Raw genomic sequence first — 18,766 nt, 5'->3', positions numbered from 1 at the left:
TATATATATATATATATATATATCTATATAAGTTTTTTCCTGGATAACCTCACCCGTACAGTATTCTGTGCAGATTTGAAGCGCAGGATTTCAAGCTTTGTTAAGTTTACATTGAAATCTACAGCAGAAAATCCTGCGAAACAAATCTGCACAGGATACTGTACGTGTGAATAGACCCTTAAAGTATATCTGTCATTAAAAAAACTTTTGATATGTCATAGACATAAAAAAGTTATTGGTGAGTGTTCAGTAGAGCGAGTCGGGAGAAGAGCACGCTAAGAGGGTTCTCGATCGGCTCTGTGTCACATGACCAGGATGGACTTAGAATGTAAATTCAGGATCTGAACCAGTGTTTCCCAACCAGGGTGCCTCCAGCTGTTGCAAAACTACAACTCCCAGCATGCCCGGACAGCCGAAGGCTGTCCGGGCATGCTGGGAGTTGTAGTTTTGCAACAGCTGGAGGCACACTTGTTGAGAAACACTGATCTAAACACTCTAAAAATTTTGATGTGGCCGAAGTCCTGTATACTGAAATCCCAAATGACATTACCAAAGCTGTGCCAGGTGTAGTCTCAGGAATCAGGGCAGGGAGAACAGGGACTTTTGGAAATGTATCCCCAGCATCAACAATTGGCTTCACCTCCTGCAGAGTGAATAAAAGTAAAAGCGTGAGATGCATACATTCAACAAGAAAAGGTTGGAAGGAATTTTGTGACACCGTAATGCAGCGGTCTCTACAACTGGGGGGGGGGGGGGGGGGGTTGTAGTTTTGCAACATCTGCAGGTCCACAGTTTGGAGACCACTGCCGTAGAGTGTTTATATGCAAGTGAACACTACATACCAAAACTTTAGTTTGTGTTTTCTCTGTGGACAGGGCAGGGTTAAGGTTTAAGATTAACGGAGGAGCATCTGATGGATTCAAATGGGATTTCCCCGCCGGTTGGATCTTGGTGTCTTCTACAGTAGTTACCAGGGTATCTCCTAGCGTTTCCTCTACAATTGGTACATTGGTGACACTTTGGTATGTCTGCACTAAAGATGGCAACCGCTGATAAGATGGCAAGGTTGGTTGGAATGCAGTTACCATACTAAGGTTTTCCAAAGGAGGGATCTGGAGATCTAGAAGATTTGGAGTAATCGATGTCGGTGGCTCTGGTTCTGCCCCGGTTTTGTTGCTTTTGCCATCCAAGTTGTCCACTATAGCACCAGAAACCTCTGTACTTTTCTGGTCTGTGGTGTTCTGTCTCTCTGCAGAAGGTCTTCTGGGAAGTCCTGTAGTACCCCGTGCACTGCCCAATTTTTGGGGGAACCCTCTTTTATCCGATGGCTTTCTCTTTAGGGAGGGTACTCGGATGAAGGCTTCAGGTTTCTTCTGTTCCTTTTGCTCGAAGTCGATTTGCTTAAACAAGTTCTGTTCCCTCTGAAACAAGATACAAGAATGATGCCTGTTCTTAATATATATGGCCACCCTGCGCCACATCATCCTATCAGAATAAAAGACCAAATTGGTTGTTGCCCTATACTATGTAAAAGTTTTCTTTCATTTAGTAAATGCATTTTTGTTACCATAATTTGCACCTCTGTAAGGGACCCACAGGCACCCTGCCCATCTACCTATAGGTGAATCTGATAAAGGGGAACTCTGGTACTTAAAGGGGTACTCCAGTGCTCAGCATTTGGAACAAACTATTCCGAACGCTGGAGTCGGCACCAGGAGCTCATGATGTCATAGCCCCGCCCCTCATGACGTCACAACCTGTCCCTCCCCCTCAATGCAAGTCTATGGGAGGGGGTGTGGCAGCCATCACGCCCCCTCCCATAGACTTGTATTGAGGGGGCGGGGAGTGATGTCATGAGGGGGCGTGACTATGATGTGACAAGCTCCCAGCTCCAGCGTTCAGAACAGTTTGTTCCAAACGCTGAGCAGCGAAGTACCCCTTTAAATTGTTTGATAAGTGTTTGATCTTGGGGGGGGGGGGGGGGTCCGACCACTGGGACCCCCTGCAATCTTGTTTCAGAACACCAGATCTCCTCATGCACGGAGTGTTGGTTGGTCAACATGTCCTCTTCATGAACTGTCCATGGGAGAGCCGGAGATACACGAGCGCTGTACTCTAGTATCTCCTGCTCTACTATAGAGGAGCATGGAGGGGACAAGTCGAGACCGCTTTGTGCAGAGAGCTGAGGTTGCTCCGTGCATAAGGAAAGCCGCAGTTCCGGGCAGGAGATCAGACACTTATTCCCTATCCTGACTATGGCAGCAGTGAACAATGGGAAGGACAGCTCACACAGGCTGGAGAGAAAGAGGAGAGCACACAAAAGGCAGTCTGCAGAGGATAATCGTGTAGGTGGAGTAGAGGTATAGAGAGAAAATAGAAGTAGGGTGTAAAAGAGAAACTAAGCAAAATTTTAAATAAAGACCTATTTTTATTTTGCACCATTAAAAATACAAAGCAAAAATAGAAAAAAATACTTTTAAAAAGGTGTCTATCACCATTGTACAGCCAACATCTTACAGGCTTTATAGTCTAAATACAGTTTGTTGTTACCTTTGTTTTTCTTTTTAGCATCTCAAACTTCTCCTCTTGGGCGGCTAGCATTTTTTCAAATTCCTCTTGTTTCTTCATAAGGTCTTCCACATGTGGCACAGAGTCCTAGCAAAGAGAATGCCATACATTATTCAATATGAGCTTATCAGGGTTTATTCTCCACCACTTTTAAAGGGGGGGGGGGGGGGTTCCAGTACAAACACATTGATGGCATAGTCTCGGGATCCTCGTAGATCATCAATATTTGATAGGCGGGGTACCAATACCTGCAGCTCAGCTTGTATGTATTTCAGTGGGAGCTGAGCTGCTGTAACCCATCATGGCTACTACACAATGTAAGAAGCCATCTACTTTCGCCTCTGTTTCTCGTGTAGTGTGGTAGCTGCGGCTCTGCCACACAGCTAATAGGCAGGGGTGCTGGGTGTCAGCACATCAGACCCTTCGCTATTGATGGCCTATCCTAAAGATAGCCCATCATAGGTTTTCAATGGAAAGCCCATTTAGAATTACTATATTTTTAAAATTCAGGACCATGTAAAAGGTTTATTATTTTAGCATTCCAGTACTAAAATGGGTTTCTGGATTAGAAAAAAAAACAGCGCCACACCTGTCTGTAGGTTGAGTGTGTTATTACAGCTCACTTCAAATGGAGTAGAGAAGTGTTTCCCAACCAGGGTGCCTCCAGCTGTTGCAAAACTTCAACTCCCAGCATGCCCGGACAGCCTTTGGCTGTCCGGGCATGCTGGGAGTTGTAGATTTGCAACAGCTGGAGGCACCCTGGTTGGGAAACACTGGAATAAAGCAATACCAGATCCAACCAACTGACAGTAGTGGAGCTGTTTATGGAAGAATGCCATGCTCCCTCATTCTGGGCAAAACACTTGCACAAATCTTATCTATAGTTTTACAATATGGTGCATGAAAGTGTTAAATATATAGTTAATACCTTGATGGTGAATTAGAACAGCAGCATTTCTTATTTCTGTATTTTAGATAGCACTGTAGATCTGCTTGCCACCATCACAATGGCCCTCATTTACTATTGCATTTAAAGATGAGCGAACTTACAGTAAATTCGATTCGTCACAAACTTCTCGGCTCGGCAGTTGATGGCTTTTCCTTCAGGTGCTCCGGTGGGCTGGAAAAGGTGGATACAGTCCTAAGAAAGAGTCTCCTAGGACTGTATCCACCTTTTCCAGCCCACGGGAGCACCTGAAAGCTGAACTAATTTATGCAGGAAAAGGCATCAACTGCCGAGCCGAGAAGTTCGTGACGAATCGAATTTACTGTAAGTTCGCTCATCTCTAATTGTATTCTCTCAATTTCCCATTCTGGCTTGCGCCTTCCTGGGACTAATTTTCCAAAACTCGGGAACCCTACAATATAAAATGTAACTTTTATTTTGACCTATAAAATGTATATAAATGGTGAGAAATCAAAAATTGTGAGTTAAAACCACAGACATTGGGTCAGATAGGGGTTATTTTATACACTCCCATTTATGAATATATAGTGGTCGGATAGATAACTCCTCTTATCCAATTGCCACTTATTTCTTTTAGGATTAATTCCTTATTTTTGAGTTTTTATAGACTATTTGTGCTGTCCCAAAGCTCCATTTAAAATGACACACTGACGTTTTGCCGGCCATAACCAACTTTATCAAGGGTCAGGGTGTTTACTATTGTAAACCCGTCATGTTTTGTCGGGTTGTGCGCCAGATTTGTGCCAGAATTGAAAAAACCCGACTAACTCTCCATTTTACAAAAAAAAAACTGAAAAAGGGGCGTGGGCGTCGGGAAAAGGGGGTGTGGTCATGAAAAGGGGTGTGTTCCCGACATTTTCACAAAAAGTCAACATATTTATTAAGGTTTCCACAGAAAATGTGGTGGATTTGAGCTGAGGAAAACCCGACAGATCAGAGCATGTGTAAAAAAAAAAAAAAAAAAAAAAAAAAGGAAAATGTAGGGAAAAGTGCAAAATGTAGGGAAACCTTAGTAAATACCGTGGAAAATAAATTGTAGGGAATTAAAACTCACAAAGGAACCTACACAACACTCTTAGGCTAAGTTCACACTTTCTGGGCAGAATTTCTGCCGGAGATTTAGCCGGCGGCACTAGGACCGCACAGACTGCATTGCCGTCCCCATAGATGGCAATGCATTTCTGGGTAGATCTTTTGGGAGATCTGCTCAGAAATGCATTGACATCTATGGGGACGGCAATTCAGTTCGCACGGTCCTAGTGCCGCCGGCTTGGTCTCCTGCAGAAATTCTGCCCAGAAATTCCACAGTGTGAACCCAGCCTTAGTAAATCAGGGCCAATATGTCCTCCAAATCATATTGCACATTTTTGTTCTCACCCCATAGTTTGAATCCAGGAGATATGGTTCTTTGGTGTTAAGCCATCCATTTGCTTGCTCTAGGTCTCTACAGAACAGTTGTATCTCCAGGTTCTCATCGTAGATCTCCTTCCTCCTCTTCCAGGTGTCAGACACAAACCCCATTAATTCTGACAGCTCCTGGACCTTCTCTGTAATCTGAAAAGTATTTATGTATGAAATCATTATCCAGGTATTAATATCACTTAGTAGACACAAACTTCATCGGGGTTTTCCAGTAAAACAGCAATGTTTCCCAACCAGGGTGCCTCCAGCTGTTGCAAAACTACAACTCCCAGCATGCCCGGACAGCCAAGGGCTGTCCGGGCATGCTGGGAGTTGTAGTTTTGCAACAACTGGAGGCACCCCGGTTGGGAAACACTGGTCTACAGCCTGGAGAACTAACAGCGACGCTCACAAATCACTAACCGAGGCGGGACACCACTGCGGTCAGTGATTGGCTGAGAGATGCTGTGATGTCACATCTACAGCTCTGAGAATGTAGACTGTCAGCAGAGACCGGCCGGAGACAGGGCATCCTAAAATCGGAACTACAAGATAGCAGAGTGTGGTGACCCGGGAGAGTTGTGGTGTCTGGGGTGTTGCGGTGATGTAAGTGCAGGGTCTGGTGGCATTAACCCTTAGATGTCGTGATGCCAGGGTGAGGGTTCCTTAGTGTTAATGGTCCTACCGCCAACCGTCCCAGAAATGGCAGGGAAAATAACGGAATGTCCACAGCGGACTTTATGAATAAACTAAAGAACTTTACTTGAAGATTTTATGCAACAATCTCTATACATAACAGTCTCTTAAGAGGCAACCGGAATGGGAATGCAGGTTCCTCACAGGTTTTGCTGGGACTTTGAAGCAATGAGCAATTTGCGCTCGCTTGATAATCCAGAACTAAGAGAGAGAATTTTGTGACTACAGCCCTATATATAATAAGGGTCTGGACTAAGCTCATTGGTCAGCAAACCTGTAAGTCCTGAACCCAGTGAACTCTGGGTACATCACATAACCCTGGAAGGTCCTTGAACAATAGTACAACCATAATTATAGTAATATGACCTGCTAAGGTCCTATACATTTATAATACCTATGTATATACATTAAATAATACACAATTTATATGAGGCAATCAGGGGTAAGGAGAGCCCTATGAGAATGAAGGGACTCTGACTGAGGGGACTTTAGACAGGGACAGGACCAGGTCGTGTACCGGGACACCACAGGAGGAAGGTGAGTTAAGTGTTTATTTTGTTAGGCAGCCTGGGGCAATAGAAAAAATAAAAATAATCGGACAACATTTTAATGTTGTTTTCCTAAAAAGATGGCATGTCCTTACATTCTGATCATTTGACTGTTAAAGGGTTACTCTGCTCCCCAGCGTTCGGAACATTGAGTTGGCGCTGTGGTGCTGGCTTCCGTGTTCTCGCCCGCCCCCTTGTGACGTGATGTCCCGCCCCCTCAATGCAAGTCTATGGGAGGGGGCGTGAGCAGATTGATCTAGTTTTGTGGGAAAAGTTCCAGGATAACTTGTCATCTAAGTAAACCCTCTGCTCGTGCTGAACTAAATAGTCAAGTGGGCGGTCCTACTATGCTGCTAGAATAAAATAGTAACACTAAAGCTAAACACAATTGACAAATGCCTACAGTCAAAATGAAGTCACCCAGGACACAGAGGGCCTATAGGGGTGTAACAACTATATGGGGTGCAGAGGTAGAAGTCGCACCAGGGCTCTGGTGACTAAGGGGGCCCCAAGGCACATCTGCCCAATGAGAGACCAGTATTATAAATGGCACCTGGGGCCATGTTGCAGATTTTGTATCTGGGCCGAGAAGGTACAATTTACGCCCCTGTTGGACAGAAAATGGCATGTCCTAGTATTTCATCCAACACACTAGGGCAGTGTTTCTCAACCAGGGAGCCTCCAGCTGTGGCAAAACTACAACTCCCAGCATGCCCGGACAGCCAAAGGCTGTCCGGGCATGCAGGGAGTTGTAGTTTTGACACAGCTGGAGGCACCCTGGTTGGGAAACACTGCACTAGGGACTTTGATGGCAGCAGCAACTATGCAGTGTGAGCTGGACGTCACACAGTAGTGACAACGTTTTATTCTATAATATAGGAATACTTAACAGTCTTAGGCCAGTCTAGATAAAGATTATATATGTAGGATACATGGTTTAACTTGCCTCAAAAGACATGAAGTGCTCCTTGTCCAGAAGAGTCTTCCCCATCTTCTGAAGCTCCTCATACTTCCCCCAATGTCTGTCGATCTCTCTCTTGTATTCTTCATGACGTTTAATCAGCTGTTCTGCACCGGTCACATCATTGGCCAATTCCTCGGATACCATTAGGGCATGAATCTCTCTCGCCCAGACTCTGATGTGGCAAAAACCAACATATGATCAATATGTCTCAATGCAAATTCAAATGAAACATACTAGCCAAACTTTGGCTGCAACATTAAAGGGGTACTCTGCCCCTAGACATCTTATCCCTTTATAAAAAAAAAAAGGATAGAGAAAAAGATGTCTGATCGTGGGGGTCATAATCTCTGTGCAGCACCCAACGTTCATTTAGAATGCGTGGTGTCGGCGGCGGGGGTCGTGACGTAACGACCACGCCCCTCGTGAAGTCACACCACGCCCCCCCAATGCAAGTCTAAAGGGGTATTCCACTGAAAACATGTTTTCTTAATTCAACTGATGACACACATTTAAACAGGTTTGTAAATTACTTCAATTAAAAAATATTAATCCTTCTAGTACTTATAAGTCTCTGTATACTCCACAGGAAGTTCTTTTTTTTAATTTAATTTAATTTTTTATAATTTCCTTTCTGTTTTGCTCCTACTCTGGACAGTTCCTAAAATGGACAGAGGTGTCAGCAGAGAGCACTGTGGTCAGACAAAAAGGACATTCGAAAAGAAAATAACTTCATGTTGAGCATACAGAAGCTTATAAGTACTGGAAACATTAAAGGGGTATTCAAGGCAAAAACTTTTTTTTATATATCAACTGGTTCCGGAAAGTTAAACAGATTTGTATATTACTTCTATTAAAAAATCTTAATCCTTCCAATAGTTATTAGCTTCTGAAGTTTTCTGTCTAACTGCTCATTGATGATGTCACGTCCCGGGAGCTGTGCATGATGGGAAAATATCCCCATAGGAACTGCACAGCTCCCGGGACGTGAGTCATCAGAGAGCAGTTAGACAGAAAACAACAACTCAACTTCAGAAGCTAATAACTATTGGAAGGATTAAGATTTTTTAATCAAAGTAATTTACAAATCTGTTTAACTTTCCGGAGCCAGTTGATATATAAAAAAAAGTTTTGGCCTGGAATACCCCGTTAAGATTTCTTAATAGAAGATTTTACAAATCTGTTTAACTTTCTGGCACCAGTTGATTGAAAAAAAATATATATTTTCCAGCAGAGTACCCCTTTAAGTGAGCAAAAGACTCCGCCAAAGCACAGGATGACAAACCAAGTGAGCAACACATAGTAGGTATTTGTGAGAGAAATATAGATGCTAGAGACATAAACTATAACTTTTTTTTTTTTGTGGGATATAACAGGTACGCCTTAATGATGAATTCCAGATAATTTGCTTACTAAATACTTAGTTATTAATCACTTACATTAACTCTCCACAGTCACTGAAATACATATGCACTTGTTCAGCTTGGGTCAGTTTTTCTTTCCTTTCATGAGATTTCATTATTAGACTCCCCCAGCTCCTGGACACATCTTCCAGTCTCTCTGCCACATTCTTCTGGACTGGTGGATGTAGTTGACTTACATATTGTCCTTGTTTAATGACTTGTTCCATTTCTTTTTTAATGGCTGCAAGATCCCTCTGCAAAAAAAACATAGCCACATTAAAATTCATAGGTATAGATGCTAGTATTTTCTGGGAAGATGCCCTCTTAAATTTCAAATTTTTCATGTTGTGAATAATTTCTTGTGGTGCAACAAGATATCACTATAGCATTCTGTTCTCTAGTACATTATTGTGTTTTCACATTACAGTAATGTTTTTGCTCCCTCTCCGAGCCAGTAATGGACAGCAGTACTGACAAAGGTCCAGAGATGAAGCTGAACTTTGGTGTAATGTGTTAACATATTAAGCTGCTCATGACCAAGATGGTTACATTTCCTGTTGGATGTGGATTGTTGATGCCGGCTGTTTGCTTTGTGTGTATTTTCATGCTTCCATTGTATTTGGCTTTTATATTGGTTAGATAACAGACATTGTTTATCCTGTAGATCCAGTAAATTTTCTTCTGGTTGGGGGTGTGGCTTAACGTTTTTTGTCACCTTTTGCAGATCGTTGGGGGGAGGCTCCTGCTGCAACTAGGACTGTGAAATGGGGGTTGAGAGAAGATGAATGATCTCCTGGTTCAGAGAAATATGTTTAAAATTGTGATTTCTGCTTCCTTAAAACAGAACTAAAGGAAGGTTAGATAAGCCTAGTTGTAATGATTGTTGGCATCCCCTTTTTATATTTCAATAGTCCCCTCCATAGGTGAGATATAAACCTTTTATTTTTTTACATTTTTTTAATTTTTTATATGAAAATGAGCTCAAGTGCCCCGGGGGCAAATACATTCCCCCTGGGCACTTGAGACTCATAAGCATATTAAAGAGTACCTATCACCATCTAAACTTTCCCTAATCCCCCTCCCCATCTGTCCCTGACTCTGACTTAGTCTATCCCTGCATTTATTTTGCTTTTAAACCCCCTAAAAATACCTTTTTTCTATGCACTTCAATTGCTCAGATGTAGGCACTGTGCAGGGGAGGTTGTCATAGCAATGGCAAGTGGAGAGAGCAAGATAAGCAGTGCATATATAATTAGCCATGTGGAAAGTGGACAGAGGGGAGAGGAACATGAAAAAGAGAAGAGGGAATGTATCCTCTCTGTTCGCTCCCTGCTTGTGTACAGCTCAGTGCTCCCTCCCTCCTGCCTGTCTGACAGGCGGGAGCTGCACTGAGCTGATTTCATACTCATTCACTGAGTCTGAATGCTTGCTGACAGGATTGCTAGAGAGACCCCTAGCCTAGTGGAGAAGTTTTTAAAGTAAAAAGTGGTGCAGGACCTGGCATGGCTCTCAGTTACTAATAGGCTTTTGCTTTTTAGTAAGCTGCACAATAACTGGACTCCTAACACTGTAGAAAACTCACCGTAGGTACTGACAGATCCTGGAAATGTCAGATCTCACCAAATCCTATAATCTCCTGCAATACAGCAATCCTCTGGGCATGAGCAACAGCCATCATGCCTTCAAAGAGCAGAGGATAAAAGGCAGCCACCACTTGTCTTTCAAGATGGCAGCAGTGGTGAGCAGTTCTGGGTTCCACACAGCGCTGGGCTTCAGAAGACACTGTACCAGAGCAACAGCTTACTGTTTCTTTAAAGAGAACCTGTCATCAAACCATATTTTCTAAACTAATTCAGATTATATTCCCTAACTACTCCTAACACTCCTCCTGCCCTTAAAACATTTTCCGAGCTTTAAGAAGCTGTGTATCATACCTTTCCCCTTACTCACATTGTATGAGCTCCCAGCAGGAGAAAGTGGGTGTTCCCAGCAGGCGCAATGTCACTGAAGCCTGTGAGAGCTGTGCCTCACCAAGGCCTGCATGGACATCCTGACCAGGAGGAGACCAAACTAACTGTTTGACTTGCACAGGGAACAGAACAGAGCCACCTAGTGGCTGTTTTTTCAATCACATTAAAAACAAATAAAGGTTGAGAATTTTAACAGCAAGTAAATAGCAAAGTGTCTTATAATTACATGAGAAACAATATGTTAAAAGTTTAGTTTGGTGACAGGTACTGTTTAATATATTGGAATGTGGTTGTGTACATGTTTGGTGCACTACTGATTTTAGATTTAAAATAACTTCAAGATTAACCAACCTACAACAGCTGGTATGGATAAGAAACCATAAATGTTAATATTTGATCTGCATCTATACAAAATGATTTACAGTATTACGAGGGAGGGCAACTGTACAGTGGAGATCAAAAGTTTTGGCACCCCAGGTAAAAATTTGTATTAATGTGCTTAAAGAAGCCAAGGAAAGATGGAAAAATCTCCAAAAGGCATCAAATTACAGATTAGACATTCTTATAATATGTCAACAAAAGTTAGAATTTATTTCCATCATTTACACTTTCAAAATAACAGAAAACAAAAAAATGGCGTCTGCAAAAGTTTGGGCACCCTGCAGAGTTAATATCCTGTACTGCCCTGTACTGCCCCCTTTGGCAAGTATCACAGCTTGTAAACCGTGCCTGGATCCGCCGCGCCGTTCGGCCGTAATCTTCTATTTTCGGTATATACTAATTAGGTGCTAACTGGCACCGTCTGGGCTAACTGGCACTCTGACATCAGTGTTTCTGGCCACAGCGCCGCCCAGCTCATCAATATTCCTCCCCTTCTCTCTTCATTACAGAGCAGGGAGAAGAGGGAGGGGAGGAATATTGATGAGCTGGGCGGCGCTGCGGCCAGAAACGCTGACATCAGAGTGCCAGTTAGCACCTAATTAGCATATCCCGAAAATAGAAGATTACGGCCGAACGGCGTGGCAGATCTGGGCACGGTAAACATCAAACTGATCAGCGTACCCCGCACTATCATCCAGTACCGCTGATTAGTGCGGGGGAGAAAGCTGACAGTTTTCCTTTAAGCCAAGTTGGTCATGGTCTACATTTGCAGTGTTTTTAACACTGTTGCGCAAAATATTTGCGTATTTTTAGGTGCAGTTAATAAATACTATCCACTGCATTGGCAACTGCACAGCCCTGCAACCCACAGGCAGTTTTTCCAAAAACTTCACTATTCAAAAAACGGCAAAAAAATTTGCGCAAATTGCGCCTTTTACAGCCGAAAAAAATGGCAGGAACAGCTTGATAAATCTCCCCCTAAATGTCTAAATGTAGAATTGTATTTAAAAGTCACTCACTTCAAAACCCTCATGTTGGCTTAGCAAAGTCTGCACCCCTGCAAGGTCATAACCATAGTCATCCGTGTTCACTGTGACCTCCTTCTCTTGTATCCAGCTAAGTAATTCATCCACATCATGATCGAACTGATGGACCTGGTGGGCCTTACCCAGGATCTAAAAATAAATGAGAACAGATCAGAATTTGAGCAGAAGAACACTTGTAATATCAGTTCTGACATGTAACACCACCTCCAAACTATACACACACTAGAGGGGTAGATTTCTTCTACAGCACACAAGTCTGTAATATCATACATTTATTTACTCTGTCTATACACCACAATGTATGGCTAATAAAGATTACACGCTGCACTAATGCCCATATTCATTGATTGCTGTAGGTGGTTTTTTGTGTTGCAAGAGGACTAATATATTGGAGCAGACATTGTTAAAGGGGTACTCCGGTGGAAAACATATTATTATTATTAATTTTTTTTTTTTTAATCAACTGGTGACAGAAAATGAAACAGATTTGTAAATTACTTCTATTAAAAAATCTTTACCCTTCCAGTACTTTTTAGCAGCTGTTTGTTACAGAGGAAATTCTTTTCTTTTTGAACTTCTTTTTTGTCTTGTCCACAGTGCTCTCTGCTGACACCTCTGTCCGTATCAGGAACTTTCCAGAGCAGGAAAAAATCCCCATTGCAAACCTATGCTGCTCTGGACAGTTCCTGACACGGACAGAGGTGTCAGCAGAGAGCACTGTGGTCAAGACAAAAAAAGAAATTAAAAAAGAAAAGAATTTCCTCTGTATCATACAGCTGTAAAGATTTTTTAATACAAGTAATTTACAAATCTGTTTAACTTCCTGGCAACAGTTAATTAAAAAAAAATATGTTTTTCACCGGAGGTACCCTTTAATCATGTAAGCAGAAAACCAACTAGCAGCTCTGACTGCCGGGAACATGCTAATACAGTATTTCCCAACCAGGGTGCCTCCAGCTGTTGCAAAACTACAACTCACAGCATGCCCGGACAGCCGTTGGCTGTCCGCGCATGCTGGGAGTTGTAGTTCTGCAACAGCTGGAGGCACCCTGGTTGGGAAATTGTTAGGATTCGGCAGGCAGGAGGTGGATCCTCTGTGTCAGAGAGGGATTGGCGTGGACCGTGCCGGCGGACCGGTTCTAAGTTGCTACTGGTATTCACCAGAGCCCGCCGCAAAGCGGGATGGTCTTGCAGCGGCGGTAGCAACCAGGTCGTATCCACCGGCAACGGCTCAACCTCTCTGACTGCTGAGATAAGCGCGGTACAAGGGATAAGGCAAGAGCAGGGTCGGACGTAGCAGAAGGTCAGGGCAGGCAGCAAGGATCGTAGTCAGGGGCAATGGCAGGAGGTCTGGAACACAAGCTAGGAACACACAAGGAAAGGCTTTCACTGGCACAAGGGCAACAAGATCCGGCAAGGAAGTGCAGGGGAAGTGAGGTAATATAGCCAGGGAGCAGGTGGAAGCTAATTAGGCTGATTGGGCCAGGCAGCAATCATTGGTGCACTGGCCCTTTAAATCTCAAAGAGCTGGAACGCGCGCACCCTAGAGAGCGGAGCCGCGCACGCCAGAACATGACAGCCGGGGACCAAGTGAGTGACTTGGGATGCGATGAGCGAGCGGGCGCGTCCCGCTATGTGAATCGCATCCCCGCCGGCAATGTCAGTGCAGCGCTCCCGGTCAGCGGGTCTGACCGGGGCGCTGCAGAGAGAGGGACGCCGCGAGTGCTCCGGGGAGGAGCAGGGACCCGGAGCGCTCGGCGTAACAGAAATACTGTGCTAATAGAATGATATCTGTTATAACCTAACCTGTGGCTAAAAGGTTTATAGAATTTTCTGGTAAAGGTCCAGCACATACCTTAGCCCGGTTTTCAATTGATCGGCAGAGGGCATCCCACGTGCTGTTCACCTCCTCTATTTTCTTCTTTATTCCTTCAGCCTGGCTATGAGACTCTTCCAGGAGGCCTGATGCCAGTTCATGTAGAGACAATACTTTGCTTTTACCCAGTAGCTCTACTTCCTTCACAAAGTTCTCAAACTGTTTCTCTAACACCTGAGGAGAGAAAAAACATAAGATATAACCAGCAAATCAGAAGCAGGGCGATGACAAGCAGGGCTCTGTACGCTGATGACAAGCAGGGCTCTGTACGCTGAGGACAAGCGGGGCTCTGTACGCTGAGGACAAGCGGGGCTCTGTGCACTGAGGACAAGCAGGGCTCTGTGCACTGAGGACAAGCAGGGCTCTGTGCACTGATGACAAGCAGGGCTCTGTACGCTGATGACAAGCAGGGCTCTGTACGCTGAGGACAAGCAGGGCTCTGTACGCTGAGGACAAGCAGGGCTCTGTACGCTGAGGACAAGCAGGGCTCTGTACGCTGAGGACAAGCAGGGCTCTGTACGCTGAGGACAAGCAGGGCTCTGTACGCTGAGGACAAGCAGGGCTCTGTACGCTGAGGACAAGCAGGGCTCTGTACGCTGAGGACAAGCAGGGCTCTGTACGCTGAGGACAAGCAGGGCTCTGTACGCTGAGGACAAGCAGGGCTCTGTACACTGAGGACAAGCAGGGCTCTGTACACTGAGGACAAGCAGGGCTCTGTACACTGAGGACAAGCAGGGCTCTGTACACTGAGGACAAGCAGGGCTCTGTACACTGAGGACAAGCAGGGCTCTGTACACTGAGGACAAGCAGGGCTCTGTACACTGAGGACAAGCAGGACTCTGTGCAGTGAGGCTCTGTGACATGCTATGGGCTTACACATGAGGATGATTGACAAGCCAGGAGCCTGCACAGAGCCCTGCTTGTCCTGCCCTCACTTTGGACTTCTCGCAGAGACAAACATGCAATAGCTGCAGGGACAGCATTTTTTACCCACAAATATACAATTTTTTTAACCAATGTATATTACAAATATACATATAATGTTATTATCTACATTATACAAAAAATTGTGTTAACGACATGTACACTTTAAGATATGAAAGTTGAGCTGTGATTGGATGCTATGGGAAAAAACAGACAATTTAGGCTGATTGATAAATATGGGCCATTATCTTACACAATGATTCCAGCAGGTTGTTAATACGTGATCCATTACCTTGATGCCTTCCAGATCTTGTCCAAAGTCATCAGATTCAGCTGCAGTCTTCTTGCTGAGCAGCCAGGCCTCTATGGTATCCGCTTCTTTTAGATACTGGAACAGCTGATATTGCTCCTGTAACTGACCTCTGCGCAGCTCAGCTTTCTCCAGCAGGGAGTGGTATTCCTCCAGAACTGCTTGCAGTTTTGGGATCACTATAGAACTAAAAGCAAAATATATAAGGTACTTTAGTAGGTGATTTAAGCTGAATATCAGTACTCCTAAATACTTACATGAGAACAAATTGTCATCTTGCTAAATAATTCAGCCTAACCAGACAGCATGGCACAATATGGGCAGAGCTACAGCACACTTAACCCCTTCCCTCTTTGTCAATTTTTCATTTTTGCACTTTTGTTTTTTCCTCCTAACCTTCTAAAAATCTTAACACTTTAAATGCTCCACCTACAGACCCATATGAGGGCTTGATCTTTGCTCCAACAATTTTACTTTGTAATACCATTAATAATTTCACCACAAAATCTACGGCAAAACAAGAAGAAAATTCTTTGTGGGACAAAATTTAAAAAAAAAAAAAGGCATTTTGTAAATTTGAGCGGCTTCCGTTTCTACGTAGTGCAGTTTTTGGTAAAATTGACAGCTTATATTTATTTTGTAGGTCCATACGGTCGCAAATTATATCTATATGCATAAAAATGAATACGTTTAAAAATTTCCTATTCTGACCCCTATAACTTTTTTTTTTTTTCCGCATATGGGGATGTATAAGGGCTCATTTTTTGTGCCGTAATCTGAAATTTTTATCAGTACCATTTTTGTTTTGCTCTAACTTTTTGATCACTTTTTATACATTTTTTTTAATGGTATAAAAAGTTACCAAAAATAAGCTATTTTGGACTTTGGAATTTTTTCTTCGTGTACGCCATTGACCATGCGGTTTAATTTAATATATATTTTTATAGTTCAGACATTTCCGTACATGGCGATACCACATATTTAAACACATGTTTTTTTTTTGGGGGGGGGGGGGGGTTATGGGAAAAGGGGGTGATTCAAACTTTTATTAGGGAAGGGGTTAAATCACATTTATAACTTTTTTTTTTTTTTTGCAATGTTATAACCCCCATAGGGGACTACAACATGCAATAGCTTGATTGCTAGCACTGTTCAATGCTATGCCATAGCATTGCATTGATCAGTGTTATTGGCGCTCCACTGCTCCTGCCTGGATCTCAGGCACGGAGCAGTGAATCAGCGATTGGACTGCAGGAAAGAAGGTAAGAGACCTTTCTCTGTCCTCTCAGTTGATCCGGATGCCGCGGTTTCGCCGTGGCAGTCCCGATCAGCCCGTTGAGCTAGCCGGGAGTTAAATTAACCTCTTTCAGATGCCGCAATCAACTTTGATCGTGGCATCTAAAGGGTTAATGCCAGACATCAGCCCGATCGGCGATGTCCAGCATTACCCGTGGTCCTGATTGCTTATAGCAACCCGGGACCCACCAGGTATGATGCGCACGTCATACCTCGGGAGCCCGCAATGGACGTACATTCACGTCCATTTGGGGCAAGGGGTTAAAGGTGTATTCTGGCATATTGTTATGACATCACTCGTAATTGGTTGGGGCCCCAGCCATCAGTAATTGACAACAGTACAAAGCACAAATAACCACTTTAAAGCATTACTGTCATTTGTACTGTATATCTGACTAATGCAGTATGGACAACATGTCAAATGAACGTAATGTAGGTGTATGCATGTTTCTTTTTTTGGATTTTTTTACATAAACTTTTCATTGTCCATTAAAGGAGATATATCATGCAACATTATTCAAAGGATAGGGGACAGGTTTAACATAGTGGGGGGTCCGACCGCTGGGACCTTAGTGTGGGGGTCTATACACTCCATTCCCGGGGTGAGCCAAGCCCCTGTGCAGTAGATCATGGTGTTACAGCGATCTAAAACTTAAGGCCTATCCTTTGTATAGGGGATACGTTTTCTTGCATGATACTTTAAATAGCAGACTGATCACAGTTAATGCCACTAAAGCTAAGAAACAAAGAAGAAGCGAAAGCTAAGAAACAAATATTTTTTTTTTTATCTTCAGCTCTTTTTAGTTTGATGCTGCCAGGGTGTGGTGTGGGTGGGATCACCAGTGTAAAGGACTACAGTTCCCATCATAACTTTTAACTGTCAGAGACATTAACCCTTATTTATCAATCAGCCTGAAACCCTTATTGTCTGGTTTTTCCCACAGCAACCAATCACAGCTCAACTTTCACTTTACAAGAGCTCGTTAAGATATGAAAGTTGAGCTGTGATTGGTTGTTATGGGAAAAAACAGATAATTAGGGTTTCAGGATGAGTGATAAATCAGGGCCATTGTCTCTTTTTAAAGATGCAAGCATGTCCCTCTCAAGGAAGTACTTTAATTACTCGCAGAATTTATCAGCTTAATTGCTCAGTTCCCCTATCTACTGGACACTGTACTGTGTGCTGCCGAGCATGTGAAACACAATCTTTCCTGAGACAAAGGTTAAAACCTGCAGCTCTACACTGTGACCTTTTATGTTATTAGAATTGAAGAAAAGTAGGAATCCCAGTTCCCATATGAAGCTCCTAAATGCTAGAGATTTTTCTAGGTTTCTACATGTCTGTTTATAAATGTAATCTTTTAGACAAATTTGTTTTACCTCTCTGGATTTTCGCTGTCACTCTCCAGGCTTCTTCCAGTGTCTTTAAGCTTGTTAATTCTTGCAGAGAAGCCTTCAAGATCCCGTATGGTGGTATCTAATTTCCGCAATAGTGCTTGAGTGGATTCTTCATTTTTTCCATTGTCCGATGACTTGATTATAATTCCCCTCTCTGCCATCCATGATTCCGCTTCTAAAAGCTGATGGTCATGAATGAATACAGCTTAGAGAGTGCAATGGACTTTAAATAGTTATAGCTGCTCGTGTCACTGCAAGAAGGTCTGACAAATGGAGAATGGAGCCTTGGAAGACTATTCACAACCTATAGTTTGACATTTCCCAAAACTCACCTCAGTCAAAAACTGCTGGGCTTCACAGGCCTGGGTTAACCTCTTCAGTCTCCTTTCTGCTTCAGCTTTTAAAGTTTCTACAGCCACTTCCAGCTGGTGCAATCGATTGTCAATCTCTTGGCTAGCAAAATGGTTTCCCCTTACCAATTTCCTTCCAGTGCCCAAGACAGCTTTAGTCAATGCTTCTCGACTGCTGATTTCATTTTCTAAATTCTGACAAGCAAAATGTGCCATTATTATTTTTAAAGAACAATCCAACCTTTGAACAACACAAGTACAAGAAATGTCTTTTGCAGTGTTTAGCTTCTGTTACCTGGTGCTTCTCTAGTAACGCCTGGGCAGTGGTTAGTGACTGGCCGCACTCCTTAGATGAGGCAAGTGGCATCTTGTCTTCGATCCATGACAGTTCATCATCAATGTCCCGGAAAAACTGATCTAATAACTTCCTGCCTTCTAGAGCTGCTCTGCACTCCTGCAATGGTTCATTCAGGCTCTTGTACCTAGCAAAAATAATTCCAACAATTTATGAATGTAAAATCAGGTTTCAAACTTCATGAACAAAAAAATATATTTTACATGCCAGCCCTTAGCAACCAGTTACCACCTATTTAAAGCAATGATCTACCGTATATACTCGAGTATAAGCCGACCCGAATATAAGCCAAGGCCCCTAATTTCACCCCAAAAAC

At 43.3% G+C, this 18,766-nt stretch overlaps 1 protein-coding gene and 1 long non-coding RNA gene across 9 annotated transcripts in view; one reads left to right on the top strand and one right to left on the bottom strand.

Moving 5' to 3' along the window:
- The window catches only part of SPTBN5 (spectrin beta, non-erythrocytic 5), a 278,824-nt gene that overhangs the window by 53,335 nt on the left and 206,723 nt on the right, over positions 1–18,766 (bottom strand). For all 8 annotated transcript variants that reach the window (XR_008848753.1, XM_056545854.1, XM_056545855.1 and 5 more), the window contains 12 exons: positions 18,391–18,577; positions 18,078–18,290; positions 17,728–17,927; positions 15,034–15,238; positions 13,797–13,991; positions 11,915–12,070; positions 8,581–8,798; positions 7,127–7,316; positions 4,913–5,089; positions 2,551–2,655; positions 843–1,421; positions 551–643 (listed from right to left, as the gene is read on the bottom strand). Coding sequence is in view for 7 of the 8 variants with exons in the window: in XM_056545854.1 (XP_056401829.1) it covers positions 551–643; positions 843–1,421; positions 2,551–2,655; positions 4,913–5,089; positions 7,127–7,316; positions 8,581–8,798; positions 11,915–12,070; positions 13,797–13,991; positions 15,034–15,238; positions 17,728–17,927; positions 18,078–18,290; positions 18,391–18,577 (2,518 nt within the window). In the remaining variant the exon portion in view is untranslated. The remainder of the gene's footprint in view (positions 1–550; positions 644–842; positions 1,422–2,550; positions 2,656–4,912; positions 5,090–7,126; positions 7,317–8,580; positions 8,799–11,914; positions 12,071–13,796; positions 13,992–15,033; positions 15,239–17,727; positions 17,928–18,077; positions 18,291–18,390; positions 18,578–18,766) is intronic.
- The window catches only part of LOC130295269 (uncharacterized), a 39,029-nt gene that overhangs the window by 6,480 nt on the left and 13,783 nt on the right, over positions 1–18,766 (top strand). The window contains exon 2 of the long non-coding RNA XR_008848755.1: positions 8,373–8,443. This is a non-coding gene — a long non-coding RNA (uncharacterized LOC130295269). The remainder of the gene's footprint in view (positions 1–8,372; positions 8,444–18,766) is intronic.

This window comes from Hyla sarda, chromosome 11 (genome assembly GCF_029499605.1).
Source record: "Hyla sarda isolate aHylSar1 chromosome 11, aHylSar1.hap1, whole genome shotgun sequence".
NCBI lineage: Eukaryota > Metazoa > Chordata > Amphibia > Anura > Hylidae > Hyla > Hyla sarda.
The sequence above is the reverse complement of the archived record's forward strand: the minus strand, read 5'-3'. Positions and strand labels throughout refer to the sequence as shown.